At 34.6% G+C, this 19577-nt stretch overlaps 1 protein-coding gene across 2 annotated transcripts; it reads left to right on the top strand.

Annotated features, from left to right (window-relative positions):
- The first annotated feature begins 3737 nt into the window (after positions 1 to 3737).
- Positions 3738 to 18433, top strand: ACA9 (autoinhibited Ca(2+)-ATPase 9). Of its 2 annotated transcripts, XM_086240609.1 has the most exons (34): positions 3738 to 4313; positions 5253 to 5369; positions 5460 to 5499; positions 6058 to 6173; positions 6258 to 6389; positions 6493 to 6582; positions 6944 to 7013; positions 7470 to 7540; positions 7624 to 7707; positions 7793 to 7870; positions 7951 to 8022; positions 9082 to 9165; positions 9262 to 9344; positions 9430 to 9538; positions 9617 to 9672; positions 9792 to 9834; positions 10006 to 10089; positions 10239 to 10376; positions 10517 to 10579; positions 10670 to 10768; positions 11726 to 11836; positions 12499 to 12666; positions 12939 to 12998; positions 13479 to 13643; positions 13808 to 13924; positions 14179 to 14277; positions 15216 to 15353; positions 15897 to 15997; positions 17029 to 17074; positions 17189 to 17323; positions 17538 to 17645; positions 17729 to 17820; positions 17976 to 18106; positions 18221 to 18433. In XM_086240609.1, the coding sequence occupies exons 1-33, from the start codon at positions 4083 to 4085 to the stop codon at positions 18085 to 18087; spliced, it is 3312 nt and encodes a 1103-aa protein (XP_086096735.1). In that variant the 5' UTR covers positions 3738 to 4082; the 3' UTR covers positions 18088 to 18106; positions 18221 to 18433. The 2 variants fall into 2 exon arrangements, with proteins under 2 accessions (XP_086096735.1, XP_086096733.1); XM_086240607.1 differs by having other exon boundaries at positions 17976 to 18433.
- Positions 18434 to 19577: the final 1144 nt, after the last annotated feature.

Raw genomic sequence — 19577 nt, forward strand, 5'->3', positions numbered from 1 at the left:
GACGATCGGCGGTCCACTGGCGGGTATTGTGTCTATCTTGGTTCCAACTTGGTTTCATGGAGCTCCAAGAAACAATCTGGTGTTTCTCGCTCTAGCACAGAAGCCGAGTATCGTCAGCTCGCTGCTACTGCTGCTACTCTATCCTGGTTTCGTGCTCTCTTCCGTGACCTCCGGTTGCACCTCACATGTCCAAAGGTTTGGTGTGATAATATTTCGACTATTTCATTGGCCTCCAATCCTGTGTTCCACTCTAAAACCAGGCATATCGAAGTGGATTTCCACTATGTTCGTGAAAAAGTGGTTCGTCGTGAGCTGTCAGTTGGTTTTGTTTCTACCCACGATCAGCGTGCTGATATTTTTACAAAGGGGCTGTCTTCTCCACGCTTCTCACTTCTGGTAAACAAGCTTCCAGTCCGACCACGGACTCTCAGCTTGCGGGGGTGTAATAGAGACCTGTCCTAACCCGTCTAAACCACCTGCGCCCAAGCCCATCCTCTTAGTCATATACTGCACATGGGATAAACTCTATCTCAGCTACACAACAACTCTATCCTATCTAAAGCACTCCCTGTTTTGTATTTTGAATATATAGAGTTTTACTTCTGCACATGTACTTTGCTTCTAATAAATACAAAGGATTAACCTCAGTTTAATTGAGGCTTTCAATCACACCTCTGTTCACTCTTATAGAAACAATGACATTAACTATATATATATATGTCACTATATATATATAGTGACATATAGAGAATTAGGTATCTTAATAATATTATCGACCATATATTATAGATTTATAGAAAGAGTAACGTTTAGCAAAATATATAATAGAATATTTCATAGTGGTGTGAGATTTACACAGTATCGGAAAATGAACAATTTTTAACGTTTAACTTAAATTTTTGTGAATTTTTTGAAATTCTCTAACTACCCTTTATAGTAGTATAGATAAGTGATACACACTGTTAGATGCAGAATAATTTTTATTATACTAGCTGCTTCCATGAAAGTCAAGAGAAAATAGAAAAATAAATAAATAAAATACTCAAACTAACAAATGAGGTAATTATAACCACACAAAAACACACACACACCAACCCACAAAACACTCCACTTGCAATTCTTCCTAGCTCCCACTCAGCAAGCATAAATATAATCTCTGTCCAGTAACAGTAACTCCAGTTGTCCATAGACTTCATAGTCCAATACCCAGCCTAGCTACGTACCAATGGCTAAAAAGTCGTCCGTGTCATAGGGTGTAATGTATATAGATTTATAAAGATTTTTGTAAAATTTGTTAAGTAATAAATTTTTGCAGAATTTACAGGTTTTCATAGAGTTTTATAGAATTCTATAGAATCTATAGAAATATTTAAAAATTCGTAGAGGAGAAGTCGAATTTATAATAATTTAGAAATATATATACATAAAAGTCTTTCAAAGTCTATTAAAATCCATCATTAAATGAATTTCGTAAAAATCAATGACTTTTTAAATATACATACACTTTTATAGACTTTTTAAAAGTCTTAATTGAATACAACATAACTTTTATAGACTCCTTAAAATTTTTAGTTGAATATAGATAGATTTTTATGGACTTTTTTAAAGTCATAATTGAATATTATATAACTTTTAAACTCCACAAAAGTCTTTTAAAATTCATATACAATACACCTCACTAGTTAACTTTTTAACTTCATTTAATCAAATCAGAAAAAAAAAGTTCATTTAATTAGCTTTTTTTGCTTGGCCAACTGTAAGACTTTTAATCAAAAAGGCTCATCAAAGTAGTTGGAGGAGTTGGCCAACTGTAAGACTTTTCATATGTTGGAGGAGTTGGTAATTCGGAGATGTAATTGTAAACTCAGGCACCTGAGTTCGAATCTTCAGTTCGATTAATCTTGAAGTCAGACAGCAAGGCAGCAAGGCAACGTAGATTATTTGTTTTTGACCAACTAAAAAAATTAATTTGGTATGTGAAAACTAGCTCAGAACACCTTAATTTGGTTATCAAAAAAATTAGATTAACAACACGGTCATGATTTACGTACATATATATATGTGTTAACTTTTTTCTTTTATGACTTGTGACTTCTCTTTAACAATTAACATGATATATATATATATGAATATTTTTTTTTTTGGACTTTTACCGTACTGTGTACATGATAAATACATGAAAAAGGTATATAATTCATCGTCAGATCGATTCGACCATCAATTGTTACGATAATAATTTTGTACCATGTTGGAAACGAGAAAGGGACAATTTATATGTGTCCCTTTTTACCAAAAGGAAGAATTAAAACGCACACCTGTCACTGATAAATATTGCATGTGCATCACATGCATGCGACCGACCTAATTTCATCACATCGGTACGTAGCTGGCTAGGTAGGTAAATTGAAGCTTCATGTGTCACATGTAGGCCGGGACATATATATAAATGTGATTTATATGATAGCCTTGATTCAACAGGGCACAAAAGTTATAGTGTTTAAAAGAGGAGGAAAAAAATCTTCTTTTTTGAGAAGCAAAGTTAGTGTCTAATTAAAAGATCAACAACAAACTTTCATTATACAAACCCATTTAGGGCACAACTTTTAGCGGCTAGAGTTACTTCGATAGGCAGCATTCATTCTTAATTATTAACAGGAAAAAACTATAGGATTAAGGGAAAGGTTATTTGACCACGACAAGATAATATTAAACATCAATATTTTTATATATTATTGAAAATGACCGGCCTCAAAGTTGGAGGCTTGTAATTCTAGTAGTTGATAACATTTAAAAAAAAAACAACTCCAAAGTTTTTATTGATGCAATTAAATATAAATAACAAGTTCCGCGGAAATTGATATTAGTCTTGCGTGACAATATTTCTTTGTTTATGAAACGTTCTTTTATCCATTTCTTCTTTGTTTTTTTCTCATATTTTTTTGCCAAACCCCGTTTGAGTGGGATTCGGACCAGAAAATTAGGTTTAATTGATAAGTCAGTTTGGCCTAATTAGCTCAAAACATTTCAATAGGTTGTATCGAATACATTTAATAATTTTTTTAGAGGAAATTACAAATTTAGTTCAGTTATTTTATATCTAGTTCAATTTTGGTTCATAATCTTTTTTAAGTTCTGTTTTGGTCCACTAATTTTTATATTTGTTCAATAAAGGTCAAGATTTGTTTTCTCAAATTTGGCCTGCCTTTTACCCTATCAAATCTCACCTAAATTTAACAAATATATACTTGTTTTAAAGTTATGCATTTCTTCTTTACAACCATATAAAGATTATTCAAATTGGAGTTCTAAAACTCAAGATAATTGACCCCAAAGTAGGGTACTCAAAACTGTCAATTTTTAAAACTTTACCCAATCTCAATTTTTTTAGATTTTAATACTCTAAATTTGTTTTTATGATTAAGAAATGATGAAATATAACTTATATTTCAATTATAATTGAAGAAAACACAACTCAAAGGATTTAAAGTCACATATCTGGACCTTTATTGAACAAATGAAATAATTAGTGGAATAAAATAAAAGTTAAAATAATTATTGACTAAAATTGAACTAGATATAAAATAAGTGAATCAAATCTATAATTTTTTATTTTTTTTATGCGTGCGGGTGCCTGTGTTAGTGCATGGAAATTTCGACGAAGTTTCCAAGCGCGCTCTCCAATGGTACAGGATCCTCCTCCTATATTTATCCTCGTGATCTCGTCGGACGATCAGCAATGTAGCTGTGTAAAAGCCGTTTGAGTCGTTTGACAGTTACTCTCTCTCTCAGTCTCTCTCACTCCTTAAATAGGTTCTGTAATTTGCATAGCTCGCTGGCTGTTTGTTTTTTTTCCCAACAGCCCATTTTTGTTGCTTCGATCCATTTTCCCGGGACATTAATCCTAAAACAAGCAAAACTAATCCCAAAACAAAAAAAATGAAAAAAAAATACCCCATTAATTTGTATTGTAGGTGTTGCTTGCTTTGCTGCTCTGTGTCTGTTTGATTGGGAGCTGGTGGGCCCCCACGACGTCGTTTTAAGGGAAGAGGTAGAGGAAGAGAGCGAGCGAGAGAGAGAGAGCCATGGACTACTCCCGTGGGTCCGCCTCTTCGACCAATGGGTTGTTGCAGAGGTCGTCGTCTGGGCGCCAATTAAACGACGATATGGAGGCTGGCGCTGCCAAGGTCACCCTCACTACCGAGTTCGACGATGCCCGGGCAGGATCAGACGACATGCCGTCCAGTACTACCGATGATCCATTTGACGTTACCCACACCAAGAATGCCTCCTTTGAGACGCTCAAAAGATGGAGGGTACGCCAATCCATTAATGCCCCATTTCGTTTCTTTTTATTTATTTATTTGTTTTTGCTAAGAATTCAATCACAGTCTTGCAATGCCGTACAATTAATGCATGTGGTTGCTAGCTAGCATTGTATTTCTGGTGCTTGGTGCAACTTGGTAGTACTGCTTTGAGGATTGGATTCGATGTGGGTTGATTGATTTCAACAGAAAATGAATCGGCATTGTTATGTTCCTATTGGAATTTGAAAGGAAATCAAATCAAGTTTTGCAATCTAACATCAATGTCAAATTCTATGGATGTAATATTGTAATCACACACTGACACATCCATATAAAAGGTATAGAAATGGGATAATTTTTTGCGAATGGATCCGCATTGTCGCTCTAGTATTGTTTTTGGGGTTCGGGTTGTTAAGGAAGAGCGCATGTTCATGAATTGTTGATGCAAATGGAGATCAACCACTCACTATGTTATGATAATGTGAATTTGGATTAATTACAAAATACATATGAAATGCACTTTTTCACATTCTTCCAGGAGAGATCATTTAAGTGGGTTCATCTTGATACAATTCAAGTGAATTAGATTAAAAGTTTATGTCCTTTAAGATTTTCATTAGCTTATAAAGAGTATAGAATGATATGTATGCTGTAACTTCCTCAATGCACAAAGTTTTCGTTCCGCTGTGACGCCGTGTTAATATGTCACTTCTAAAATGTTAATCTAGGATGGGCAATGCAGGGAGGGAGGATTGAGTGCGGCTTAATATATGAGTCCTACAGGCTGGGTTTACCTTCATTTAGTATCTTCATAATTTATTTTCAGTTATATTTCCTTACCAATTTTTTTTTATTAGCTGGTGCGTCTAACTCTAGTTTTTAGGTTGAAAAATAAAATTGTATATTTCTGTTTGGAGTTTGTATTAAAAGAGGTTTGGTTCTTTGCAGCAAGCAGCACTAGTTTTAAATGCTTCCCGCCGATTTCGGTACACTCTGGACTTAAAAAAGGAAGAAGATAAAGACCATAGAAAGAGGATGATTAGATCCCATGCACAAGTCATAAGAGTAATGTTTTCAACAATAACAAACTTTTCATTTTGGTGATCATTGGTACTGTTTTTGTCAGTTCTAATCGATGATAACTTGTAATATTAGGCAGCATTGCTTTTCAGATTGGCAGGAGAACAGAAAATCGGTATGTTACTCTTTGGAATCTCTTGAGAGTCTCCACAATTGGTTCTTATATGATTTATTCTTTCTTGTTTTTGAAAGTGTTTTTGAGCTAAACTTTATTATAGAAAAAGGGAATACCAAAGAAATATTTTGATGAGATATATGGGATGGAATTTAAAAGTACTTGTAACTAATTCCTAAAAAGATATACAACAGTAGAACAAGTTTTTTTGTTTTTTGTTTAATAATTTTATTCTTTATTTTTAATTTTAAAGAAGAAACATACACAATTTTATTAATTCATGATATACTCTCCCCCTTACCCCCAACATCAAGATGAATTAAACTATAGGGAATATTATTTCTCTTCATCCAAATAGTCCAAAGAACCGCCATATTGAACTTCACCATGGAGTAATGATCTTCTTACTACCTCCAAGGCTCTAACTCCTAAATAATACTTGACCAACAAACACTGGAAATTCTTTAAACATATCTCTACGCATATTTTTTCCACTCTGATGTCAGATGCCATTCCAGTTTATTATTTGCATGATTTACTTATTTCCAAATGATGTAGGGTTAGACACAACGGTAACAACCCCAAATCCAGATGGTGATTTTGGAATTGGACTAGAACAACTTCTTTCATTGACCAGGGATCATAATATGTCTGCTCTACAGCAATATGGAGGGGTAAGTCCATTACAAATGTATTTCTCCGTGTTTTCGCAATTTTATGTGTGCTTTGCTTACTTAATGTAGTTGTCACTTCATCAGGTTAAAGGCCTATCATCTTTGCTAAAAACAAATGCGGAGAAGGGAATTGACGGGGATGAGATGGACTTAGATAAACGAAAGAATACGTATGGATCAAATACATATCCTCGGAAAAAAGGGCGGAGTTTCCTGGTATAATATCTTATTATAAGGTGTTACTTTTTTTATTAGTTACTATTTGCATATAGGAAGAAGTTGCTATAACTACTATTCATTCCTGTGTTTTGGCCTGCAGAGGTTCATTTGGGAAGCTTGGCAAGATTTAACTCTTATAATCTTGATCATAGCTGCGGTGGTGTCATTGGGACTTGGAATAAAAACAGAGGTGTGCTTGGCCTGCATATTAAGTTATTAACCCATCATTTTTGTCCCATCGGTTGATTAAGCATTGTTAATAGATGGCTTTGTGAGAAATTAGGTTTTGGGATAACATGATTTTAAGCTTATTTCATGCAAGGAAAAACCGTTGGATCCTCCTCCATTCATCACTTTTTTATATTATCACTTATTCTTTGGAATACTTGAAATCTACTAATTTTTCCCTCCTTTATTCTCTCCGTTAATCTATAACTAAATGATGCTTGTTGGTCTAATTATCTTGATGATTTGTATTTCCATTTTTTCTTTTTTCTTAAATTTTCATTAACTAGTGCTTTCTAACTTTTTTCTTTTGATATTCCCCACAGGGTCTGGAAGAAGGATGGTATGATGGAGGAAGCATTTTCTTTGCCGTTTTTCTTGTTATAATTGTTACAGGTACTGGGATTGATTTTGTAATTGTTATATATATATAAATGTGTCACATGGTTTCCATGTTGATACTTGATAGTAAAGATGTAAACAGATTTGATACTAATGTATGTGGGTTTTGGAATAATTCATACAGATTCCAAATTTATTTTCTTCCTAACTCTTGTCATCCAATAGAGTAATGGTGATGTTTTGTCCTTGTGGAAATGTAGTATATGCAATATTTTCTATAGAAGGAATAGACTGTCTTGGTCTGCTATGTGTGACGGCTAGAGCAGGGACTTTTGTACTAGAATTACAAGCATGAATGTACCTGTCTAGGTAGTCAGTTTGGAGGGATCCCATTTTGAAAAATGGAACAAATTATCATTCTTGATTTTAATTTAATTAGAAATCATCTTAGAAGCAAGAGACTGACTGTCTCCTTTTCTTTAACATGTTTTGTTGTTTTTTTTTTCCCAGCTGTTAGTGATTATCGACAATCTCTTCAGTTTCAAAATCTAAATGCGGAAAAGCAAAATATACAATTGGAGGTGTGTACTCTAACATTGTTGGAATATTAACATTCAATTTATTTTTTATGCTAAATTAACTATATATTTGAAAATTTCTGCAGGTCATGAGGGGTGGTAGAACCGTAAAGATTTCAATCTTTGATATTGTGGTTGGCGATGTTGTACCTCTTAGAATAGGTGATCAGGTGAGTGTGCTTAATGATTTAGTTTGTCCTGCTGGGATTTATATTATTATATTGTTATGTAATCAAATTATTTTTTCGTACTTAGGTCCCTGCTGATGGAGTCTTAATCTCCAGTCATTCTCTGGCCATTGATGAATCTAGCATGACTGGTGAAAGCAAGATTGTAAGTGGTTATACATACCTTGTAGTAATTTAATTATCTGATTGTTAATTCTTATAACTATTAAGCACCATCTCTTTCAGGTTCAAAAGAATCAGAAAGCACCATTCTTAATGTCTGGTTGCAAAGTTGCTGATGGAGTGGGTACTATGCTGGTAAGATCTCAGTTGTTTTTTATGTGTTGCATTTCTCAGAATTTGATAATCTTTGATATTATACCGAAAGAATCATGCTTTTTGTTTTTATCGTTTAACTTTTTTATTTTGGATGGTGATCATATCATTGGATGGTGATCATATCATTGGATTGTTCTGAGTACTGGTTCTTAATTAAGATAAATGTGTTTTATATGGCATTGTTTAATTCATCATCTAATTCATTTATTTCCTTATATTTTTGGTGAACATCAGTTTCTTCTGGGGATCTTAGAAAAATTAAGAATACTGACTTTTGATTTGAGACAATATTTACACTGTTTGATCATAATATCATATATGTTTCCATCCAACAATAAAAAAAATATTGTTGCACGAATCTACCCATAGAATAAAACTTAAATAGACACAGAATTCTGCTTGCTGCATGACCCTTCATGTATGATCTAAAACATCTTTAGTTTTTATGTTAAACATCCTCCTTACCTGTTAAGTAAGGATGCTAGATATTCTATTGACTTGGTTACAAGGGGGTCTTGATGTCCTTACATTATATATTGTTAGAGCCTTAGAGGTTGGCCGAAGGGAATAGGTTTATTTTTAGAGTGTCAATTTTAAAAATCCGTCTTTTTCTTCTTTGCTTCTGCCCATTAAAATATTCAGTTTGGTTTGATACTTAAAATACTTTATATATTAGTATAGAGGGAGCTTAGAATTTAAAAGTCAAAATATTTCTATACAGAGTACTTTTTATTGATTACATCCAAGACTTTGGATATTAACAAGTAGGATGTTGATGTATAGTTGCAGCTATACTCCATTATCACAGAATCTGTCCCTTTGCTTGCTACAATTATCAAACTTTTGGATTGTGTGTGCGCGCATGCGTGCAAACACAACAATCGACTAACTTTTGAATTTTATTTTGATTTATACTGATGCTGAAGAGCCATGTTTCTGGAATTTGTCCTTCAATGCTATAGTTGGTACAAGCATGCATCAAATTTCTTTTAAACTAACTATACAACCAAGTTGCTCAACCTTTTTGGCTATCTGTAGGTAACTGGTGTTGGAATCAATACTGAATGGGGATTGTTAATGGCAAGTATCTCAGAAGATACCGGTGAAGAAACTCCTTTACAGGTTTTTACTTTTTTCCTCAAATATTGTTGCCTTAACTATAGCAAATTCATTAGTTACAGCTTAAGGTTATCTTTTGGTGATCTGTGTCTGTGATAGGTGCGCTTGAATGGAGTTGCGACTTTTATAGGCATAGTTGGGCTTTCAGTAGCTCTTTTGGTGCTTGCTGTCCTTTGGATCAGGTAATACTGTCATCATTGAATAATTTATATCCTATTGCATGAATTTTTTATCCTCTTATCAGCTACACTCTTATTTGAATTTTAGATACTTTACTGGAAATTCAAGAAATCCGGATGGAACTGTCCAATTTATAGCTGGCCAGACTAGCGCTAGTGATGCTTTTGATGGAGCCGTCAAAATTTTCACCATTGCCGTAAGTGAAGTTTCTGAATGCTTGTTAGGTTTAATGTTACACGTTGGTCTTTGTTTGAAAATTTTTAGAACCTTTCAGGTCACCATTGTGGTTGTTGCAGTGCCTGAAGGGTTACCTTTGGCCGTTACCTTGACGTAAGTAGCAGCCACCACATTTGCTTCAGGTTGCAATAATGATGGGGCTAAGTCTAATATACCAATATTGTTCTCATTTATCTTATCAATTTTGCATCTGTACTTCAATTCTATGACAGGCTAGCATACTCGATGAAGAAAATGATGGCAGATAAAGCATTGGCAAGTATCTTTGTGTTTCTTTTTTCTGTTTTTGGCTAGTTTACCATCATTATGTTTAAAATTTTCTATAATTTTTTGTTCTACAATTAATTGAATTAAGAAAAATTCTGGTAAACCAATTTTGTTTGTCAATTCTTGTAAAACCAGTTTCTTACAGCAGCATATGTGTAGGTGCGTAGGCTGTCAGCCTGTGAAACTATGGGCTCAGCAACAACAATTTGCAGTGATAAAACAGGAACATTGACTTTGAATCAGGTGGGCTCTATACTCAAAACTGAATTTTTTTCCTTCAAATTTTAAATACAGGTTCTTGGACAGTATGCAAAACATGAAGGTCATTTAGTGGTAACAATATGAAAAATTTCTTCGTACAAAGAGTTAATGGAAAATATATTATATATCAGATGACTGTGGTTGAGGCATATGTTGGGAGAAAGAAGATAAATCCACCAGATGATTCCTCACAGTTGCATCCAGTGGTTTGCACTCTGCTAAGTGAGGGCATTGCACAGAATACCACTGGCAATGTATTTGTGCCAGAGGTAATACTTTTTCTTTTGGGTTTTCACAGAATCACAATATCATCATCATCAAGACATTGTTTTCCTCAGCTGCTGAACTATGGTGGCTATTTTTAATTTAATATATTGATTTTTGAACAAAAATTCATTTTATTTAGCAGGGTGGTGAAGTAGAGGTTACTGGATCTCCCACAGAAAAGGCTATACTTTCATGGGCAGTCAAGGTTCTATTTTAATGTGTTTTAGAGTCTACTTTGGTATTTTTTTTTCTCCATATCTGAAATTTTTCTTAGTTATCAAAATCTGTATCGCAGTTGGGGATGAAGTTTGATGTTATCAGGTCAGAGTCTACAGTTCTTCACGTTTTTCCTTTCAACTCAGAGAAAAAGCGAGGTGGTGTAGCTCTAAAACGGGTAATTTATTTATTTAAGGTTTAAAGTCTGAATTTTGCAATCACAAGCTTGAGACTTAGTGGGAGTTGCATAACTAGAAATTTTTTAAACCAACTACGTCTCACGTGGTGCATCAAGTTACAGATAAGCTTCAAGCAAACCTACTATGCCATGTTTTGTAACATAATTGATACGAATAAAATTCACTATAATGGCTTTCTTAAGCCAAACTGGTCGGCCAACCCATGTCTACATGCCCTTTAGCTGGGTTTGGCATCAACCTCTTTATGACATGGTAATTGTTGGGTGGTATTTGGATTCACCTATGATAACCATTGCTTCATTGGACTTCTAAATTGGTGTGTATGAAATACATATATTATGGTCACACACACACACGCACACTCAAAACTAAAAAATAAATAAAAACTCACACATGCGGGCACGTGTACATGCATGATACTTGCATAAGTACACACACAGAGACATGTAGATGCATATATGAAGTAGATAGGATTGAGATGCGAGTTATTAGTTAACCTTGCCACCTCAATCTCCATTTTCCCCTACCTTTCAGTGTACCATAATTCCAGCTGCATGCTACTTTCATAATAGTGCCATGTCTTATCTTTTCTTCCTCCTTACTGGTATATCATCCTGTTGAATATATGCTCTATTGTCCTTCTCTTTGAAGTTAATTTATCCTATTGATTGTGGCCATAAAAAATCCTGTCAATTATAGTGCATTGTGGATATCTTGCACCACCTTTCATTCTGCATTTGTCATCCGGAAAATATCACTATATGCATGTTTTGCATGTACATTTCGACATGCTTATATCAAATGATACATACATAATCTGTAGATACTCATGAACAAAGGAGGCAATAAACTACTTTTACCTTTTATGTGCTTCTCTCTTGTTTGCTTGATTAAGCGTATGCTAATGAGTTTCTTTACTTTCTTTTTCATGGCAGACTGACTCTAAAGTTCATATACATTGGAAGGGAGCTGCGGAGATAGTTTTATCCGCATGTACAAAGTATCTTGACTCAAATGGTTGCTCACAGAACATTAATGAAGACAAGGTTTGGAACATAAGCCATAACAACATATTCAGAAATATCTCTGAGAAAATAAAAATGTAGTGAACAAGTGGCATTTATCATAGACATTAAAGTGAAACATAATTCAATAAGTTATGGATGGAGAGTCCATTAAAATATGTTATGTATATGAACAAGGGCTATAGGTAGCAATTTTAGTCATGGTATTGATGAGCCTCTAAAACTGCTACACACTTAGTTTTGGTAGGTATTCCATAGTTTACAAAATTCTGAGATAATCCTTTAAAAGGAAGTTTGGTTTGTGGACTGACTTCGATGTAAAATTTATCAGAGATATATGGTTTAAAGTTGATGCATGTTCTGAGTATCATGAAAGGATTGAATAATTAATATAGCCTAAATGTGTGAAAGGCTGATAGTGTGGGTGTGTGCAAGCATAAACTCTTTTAATATTTAAGATATAAAATGACCCAGAAAGAGATAAATAAAAATTCTCATCAAGAACCTCATATCTTGTTGGTTATATGGGAATTGATATGCACAAAACCCTTAGTATCAGTAGATACAGTAAATGTAAATTGGATAATAAATTTCTCTTAGAAAGTTGAGAAAAATATTTTGTAGTCCTCTTCAAATTTGTCACTGAAATTTTGGGTATGATTTCTTTTTACACTCTTGTGCAGGAACTTTTCAAGGCAGCTATTAATGACATGGCAGCAAGCAGTTTGCGATGTGTTGCCATTGCATACAGATCATATGAATTGGACAAAGTTCCTGCTGGGGAAGACCAATTAAGTCAATGGGCTTTACCTGATGATGACCTTGTTTTGCTTGCTATCGTTGGTATAAAGGTAAACATCCAAGAAGAAGTTTCTCATGAAACTGAATTACGTTTCCTGCCTTTTCATTTTTAATGAGAATGGATCGCGCACACACACAAATAATTATATAAATGCTCCACTGTTTCAGAACTTACTTTAGTGTGAGCTTTGCATATTCTTTCTGACTGCCTTTGGAATAGAATAGTACTGTTTTCTTGGACTTTGCTTGCAATATAAAGTATTAATATGTGGCCTTGTATTATCTTTCTTCACTTTAAGCTAATATGTATCTCCATGATTAGGATCCTTGTCGCCCTGGTGTCAAAGATGCTGTGAAATTATGCACAGAAGCTGGTGTTAAGGTAATCTTAAACATTTTCTAAACAATAGCTTCATATTTTATTATATTTGTATAGCCATAACTTCTTATTTATGTTACACTTAAGAAGGAATATGGTTCATACATCAGTCTGCGAGTTATAATAATTTGAGGTAGGTTTTATTATCTATGAAGTACCTATTAGCCAAGCACTTGCAAATGTATGCTAAAGGGATGAATTTTGGTGGAAGGATGACTAACTGAAATGCTTAAAGAATGCATTGACAGCCCTTTAATATGGTCCTCATGGTAGACGGGGAGGATTCCAAGGATTTTGTTTTATGATTATGATATTCATATTGGGAGGTTCACTTGAAACCATTTAAAAAACTCTTGTTTAGTGTCATGAAGTGTAAGTGTAACAGTAATGGGAGATATATACAAGCTCTACTTATTTACGCTATACAATATCTTATACGATGCATCTGAAAAATGACTGAATCACATGTTTTTGAACCTATAGGTACGCATGGTCACTGGAGACAATCTTCAAACAGCAAAAGCAATCGCATTAGAATGTGGAATACTACTTTCATTTGAAGATGCTATTGAGCCTAATATCATTGAAGGAAGAACATTCCGTGAATTATCTGAAAAAGAAAGGGAACAAATTGCCAAGAAAATAACGGTATGGTTCCAACTTTGTGGAAATTCTGACAATATGTATTAGCTTTAGATCTTCAGTCTGTTCCCTTAATAATTCAATCATCTCCTGGAAATGTGAGTCGCATGTTTCTGGATGCACCTAAAGCCAATGAACATTTGATCTATGAATGGTGTGGTGTTGTGTAGGTAATGGGGAGATCTTCCCCTAATGACAAGTTATTGCTTGTGCAAGCATTACGTAAGGGCGGAGATGTTGTTGCAGTAACAGGAGATGGCACTAATGATGCTCCCGCACTTCATGAGGTTTGTCATCTTTGTAGACTTAATAATTTCATGTGCTGGCACTTTCATGGTTTTGAATTTTAAAAGTGATCTCAAGATGGATGTGCTAAAATTCTCCTATGACGAACCATCACACACATACACACACAAGCTATTGAGAATATTATTCAAGGTTTTGATTATGGGTTTAATGCTCTAAACCATCATGTGCTCACCTTCCACTATTGTAATTTCCTGGTTATAGTTGATCAGATCTTTACCATTTTGTATTTTAGGCAGATATTGGTCTTTCTATGGGTATTCAAGGAACTGAAGTTGCAAAAGAAAGCTCAGATATCGTTATCTTGGATGATAATTTTGCTTCTGTTGTAAAGGTAAGTATACTTCACATTCACAAGAACTTGTAGTGAAATCTTATGTTACTTTCTTTTCTTTTCTTCCCTGTGGGGGGAACCATCATTAGAATGAAAGTATCACCTTCTCTCACTTTAGCAGTAGCTTACTGAATCACTTGTGTGTTTAAACTTTAAAGTAATTTTGTTGCTTCTTTTGCATTTAGTTTCTTTTTTTTTTTTTATGTCTCGGGCATCCGGATCTTTGACCCGACTAATCCCGAGAGTACGTGTAGACCCACCAATCAGGACGGCCAGGACAAATCCCCAACTCCATCGATAGTCGATAGTGGAATTGGGTGGTGGTTGCCCCAACAGGAGTGTATGCACCCAGTGGGGATCGAACTGAGGACCTTGCAAACTAGGCAGACTTTCCCAACTCGTCCTTTTGCATTTAGTTTCTTTAAGATAAAATGGATGTAAATTCTCAAAGTTTGTAAACCTCAGTCCTTAGATTTAGCTTCTAGATGGATCTCAATCAAAAGGTCTATGGAAAGGCATGGTCTTGAATCTTGATAGGTCTTGCTCAAGGTTTGAGGCGTGTCATCACTCCTGCAGCCTGCCTTTTATTTGAATATGCATATTATGCACTTATTGCTTCTGTTTTTTTTCCCCACATGCCTCTTTATTTGTAATTGTTATAACATATTTAGACTTGTGTAGAGCTATTTATAAGATGGAACACAATATCTGTATGTTTCCATATTCAATATCACTACTTTGTAGATACTATGATAGGGCCTCTAACCATTAACCTTCTCTTTCGGTTTTCAGAACATTGGTAAAAATATTGATATAGTTTTATGGTTAAATAGGTTTTCAACTTTCAGTGCATATAACTTTGTTTTACTCTTCTAATTATTGGATCAGAATGGTGATGTTATTTGTTATGAATGATTTTCTCTTTCAACTTTATGTAGGTTGTTCGTTGGGGACGGTCTGTCTATGCAAATATTCAGAAATTTATTCAATTCCAGCTTACTGTTAATGTTGCAGCTCTTGTAATTAATGTTGTGGCAGCAATATCTGCTGGTCATGTTCCTTTAAATGCAGTACAGGTTAATCTCTCTTCTCTCTCTCTCTCTCTCTCTCTCTCTCTATATATATATATATATATGATTATTCTCTAGGGTGCTATGTGCAGTGTGGATAACCATGCTGGTCAATCCGCAAGCCAGCATTTGCACTGCCTTTTCACATGCTTCGATGGGCGACTTTCTTCCCACTTTTTTATTCCATTCCCGATATGGTTACATACTTTAGGGTATAGAATTGTCTTTAGAGCATAGATTTTAGGTTTTAACTATTGGGTTTTTGGTTCAGTCCTGAGTTCAAGATAACGCTGCATGTTTTCTTTATTAGCTTCTTTACAATGTGGCTCTAAATAGGAATGGACCCATGGGCCCAGACAGTTAAGGGTCCTCCTTAATTGTAAGTTTTTATATGAGATCCTTTTGGCACACCATGGATTTAACTTTTGTGGCATGTCAAAGATGTATAAAATGATGTTATCTTTTACTTTGATGGTGCAATTTGCTATATGAAAATTTTCACTTAATAATTTTTTTTTTGTTTTAATTTATTCCATGTTCTTTATACAGCTTCTGTGGGTTAACTTGATCATGGATACTCTAGGAGCACTTGCATTGGCTACTGAACCACCTACAGAAGACCTTATGCATAGAATTCCAGTTGGCCGAAGGTATGAGATAGTCTGATTAACAATGCAGAGGCATACAAATTGCATACCTCTGAATTTAATACTATAAGTTCAATTTGGCTCTAAGCTGTTATAAATATGGTGGCTGTCCATTTGCCTAATGTTGGTCAATCTTATAGTCATTTCTCATACATTATTGTTCCATACTGTCACCTTGTGTAGATTGTTGTTCCATTGTGACTTATATCCCCATTTATTCCTAAACTGATGGCTCTTACCACACTGTTGGTGATTGTGATTTCTTTTCTGATGTGCCTTAATCAGTTTTTGTTTTTTTTTTTCTTTTTTCATTGAGAACTGTGGCAGGTTCTCAAAAATTTTCAATAATTAAGATATTTTTTATTATTTGACATCTGAAAATGTATATGCATCTGGATTCTGGGCATATCAGCAGAAAATAATTTGATTTTATTTGCCTTGCCATTTTCATTATTGTCAGGTCTATTAAAGGCCCATTGAGTCTATAGGAACTCTAAGAGATGGCCCTCTCTCGTCCCTTAAACCTTGACTGCCCTCTCAATATTCTTAGGAGCAGGAACCTCAGATGCAATGAAAGTCCGCTGTTTCTATTCTGTTTTTCTTGGATCCATTTCGAGTCCTTCTGATTGTTTTTCAGTTGATTCAATCACTTATGATGCTCTATAATTTTTTTTCCCACTCTTATTCAACTTTGTACGATTGTTTGATTCTGTAAACCTAACATTTAAGACTTCATTAACCTGGGTGATTTTTCTTTAATGAGAGAAGAAAAGGGGAAGAGGGATAGAGTCACAACCTATCACCTATTTAGACTTCTTTATATTTAACTGGCATATATTTTGGCCATTTGATGTTCTCTCATACGTTGCTCTCCTCTTAAAATTGGTAGATTTGGTTGTGAAATAAGATTGGAGAGATTTGAAATCGTTGTGGGTGCATTTGCAAGGCCAGATATTCTTGTATATCAAATTGTCTTAGTGAACCACCTGTATATTTAGATATGTGACGTAATGGTCGCATATTTGTTTTCTTAGGGAATCTCTTATAACAAACATCATGTGGAGGAACATACTCGTTCAGGTACTTACTCTATTACGAGATTACTGTTGTTGAAATTACTAAGATCACAATAGAACAAGGGTAAATTAATCATCTGTGTGATTCTGTTGTCTAATTATCTTTTACTTGTCACAGGCTGTGTATCAAATTGGTGTCCTCCTTTTCCTCAACTTTCTGGGCAATAGCATTCTTTCTCTGGATAAGGATGACCCTAAGACCGCCGTTCTTGTGAAGAATACCGTCATATTCAATGCTTTTGTCTTCTGCCAAGTAAGTATAGGACTTGAAGATAAGTATGTGAAATAGGAATGAAGTTTTAATTGTTTAGTTAATATGGTTTGTTCCATTCTGCTTCTTAGTTATCTTCATTCATTGTATCCGAAGATATTGAAGTTGAACAAATGCCGTTGACATGCCTTATTCTGCAATTAATCTAGCATCTTATTAGTATTTGTTCTAATATCTTTCTTGACTTTTTTTACAGATTTTCAATGAGTTCAATGCCCGAAAGCCTGAGGAAATGAATGTCTTCCGTGGAATGACAAAGAACTACCTCTTCATGGCAATAATAGGAACGACATTTGCACTTCAGGTGAGAGGCCACTACATTTTTATTTAGGGCTCTTTCTAGCTCCGATTCATACAATTACTCAGTACATATAAATGGGTTTGCAGATACTCATCATTATGTTTCTTGGGAAGTTTACAAAAACGGTGAGACTTGATTGGCACCAATGGCTTATATGCTTTGCTATTGCCATCATCAGGTAGGTGGTTAACTCGATGGTATATTGCTTATGGTATTTTTGCTAAGGTTGTTGATAGTTAATGCAGGTCGAGGTTCATATACAAAAGTTACTTATGAACACAACCATGCATCCATCTTTACGTGCTACTTAACTGCCTTTATTTTTTCTGACAGCTGGCCTCTTGCTGTTATTGGAAAATTTATTCCAGTCCCCAAGACTCCATTCAGCAATTACTTCAGTCGGGCAATTGCGCGATGCAGAACCGGTCGTAATACCAATGCCTAATGAGTTAGTATTAGAAAAGGTAAAGAGTTCGACCCCTCAAACCTTTTTAGATGCTGGACTTGAAGATAGGATTTGCGATTACATGGGATTTAAAAATCTCCTATTGATAATTACTTTGTTTGGCAACTTAAAGTTCCAAGGGATTTTAAAACACAACTTTGAGTAGCCAAAGTTCCTCATCAAAGTTATTCCTAAAGAGGCGTTTCTTTCTTCTCCGAAATCCAGTGAAAGAGGCTTTCATTCAACAAAATTAAGGCTTTGGTATAATGACAGATTTGAGGTTTTGTTTTTTAGCTTTTATTGTTCTTTGGATATGTGTTTAATAATGGCAAATTTAGATTCTATATATTTTGGAATTATGGCATTTAATCTTATCAGTTCAAACAATACATGTTCGAAGGCAAAGGTACAATTTCTCAAACTAAAAACGACGAGTCACCAAAATTGTTCGCCAAACGATGCCACATAAGATATAATTGCATTTTAATTAAATGAGAGTTATAGTGGGATCAAATTTGAGAAGCAAATTTGGCACAAATAACAGTAGTCAAATATAATAGTTGATGCTATGAGAGGGCAGAGTACATTCACATCCCTCGCCTAATGACAGTTACCAAAGTTGAACAAGTGCAAGAACACTGTAAGGAGAATTCTCTCATGTATGGAAGTAGCCTGTAGACATGGCATGGACGTTCATTCAACGCGGGAAAAAGCCCTCCCATCATTTGTCAGCAGGTCTGTGACTCAGCCCTGGTTACCACTTACCAACTTACCATCATAGAGTTGAAGAAATCTGTTGTAGTTCAATCAACATAAGGAGATTTTTATTTTTTTATAAAGAATTCTAATGTCAAAAAACAATCTTGCCTTTTGATCAATTATAATCTAAATTTATCCCTGGAAAATGCAAAGTGTATTGATTTACCAAGAAATGAATTCCGTGAACCAAACGGGCGAGCAGAGATCCAAGACCTTTATAACCACTTATGCGAAACTATAATTTTTCAATTCTCACATAATCAACATACAAGCTCTCATTTGAGTAAAAGAGTTTAGAAAAATATTGAGATCATGGATTTTCCTAAACAATATTATATGAAGATAAAAATAGGAGGCTTAGTATGAAAACTAGGGGTGGGCATATTAGCCGCGGACCGCCAAAATCGGCCGAACCGCACCGCAAAAAACCGAGTTGACCAAAAAAAGTCAACACCGCCAAAAAAACCGAACCGCACCGCTTCTCTCCGGTTTCGGTTTCGGTTCTACACCTTATTTAACCGCACCGAACCGCACCGCATACTTGCAAAAAATATATTTTTAAATATTTTTATACACATATTGTCATATACACCATTTTATTTTATTTTTTTTATATATATTTATACCATTTTTATATACTTTTTATACACTTTTTGTACACATTTTTATACACTTTAGACCCTAAACCTTAAACCCTAATAAAATATTAAAATTAATATTAACCTAGCTAT

This window comes from Dryas octopetala, chromosome 4, assembly GCF_963921425.1.
Source record: "Dryas octopetala chromosome 4, drDryOcto1.1, whole genome shotgun sequence".
Taxonomy (NCBI): domain Eukaryota; kingdom Viridiplantae; phylum Streptophyta; class Magnoliopsida; order Rosales; family Rosaceae; genus Dryas; species Dryas octopetala.

Coding starts and splice junctions, on each gene's coding strand:
- ACA9 (XM_086240607.1), top strand. CDS start 4,083: ATGGACTACTCCCGTGGGTCCGCCTCTTCGACCAATGGGTTGTTGCAG. Junction 9,673..9,791: donor CCTTTGGCCGTTACCTTGAC/GTAAGTAGCAGC, acceptor ATTCTATGACAG/GCTAGCATACTCGATGAAGA. Junction 10,090..10,238: donor GAACATTGACTTTGAATCAG/GTGGGCTCTATA, acceptor ATTATATATCAG/ATGACTGTGGTTGAGGCATA.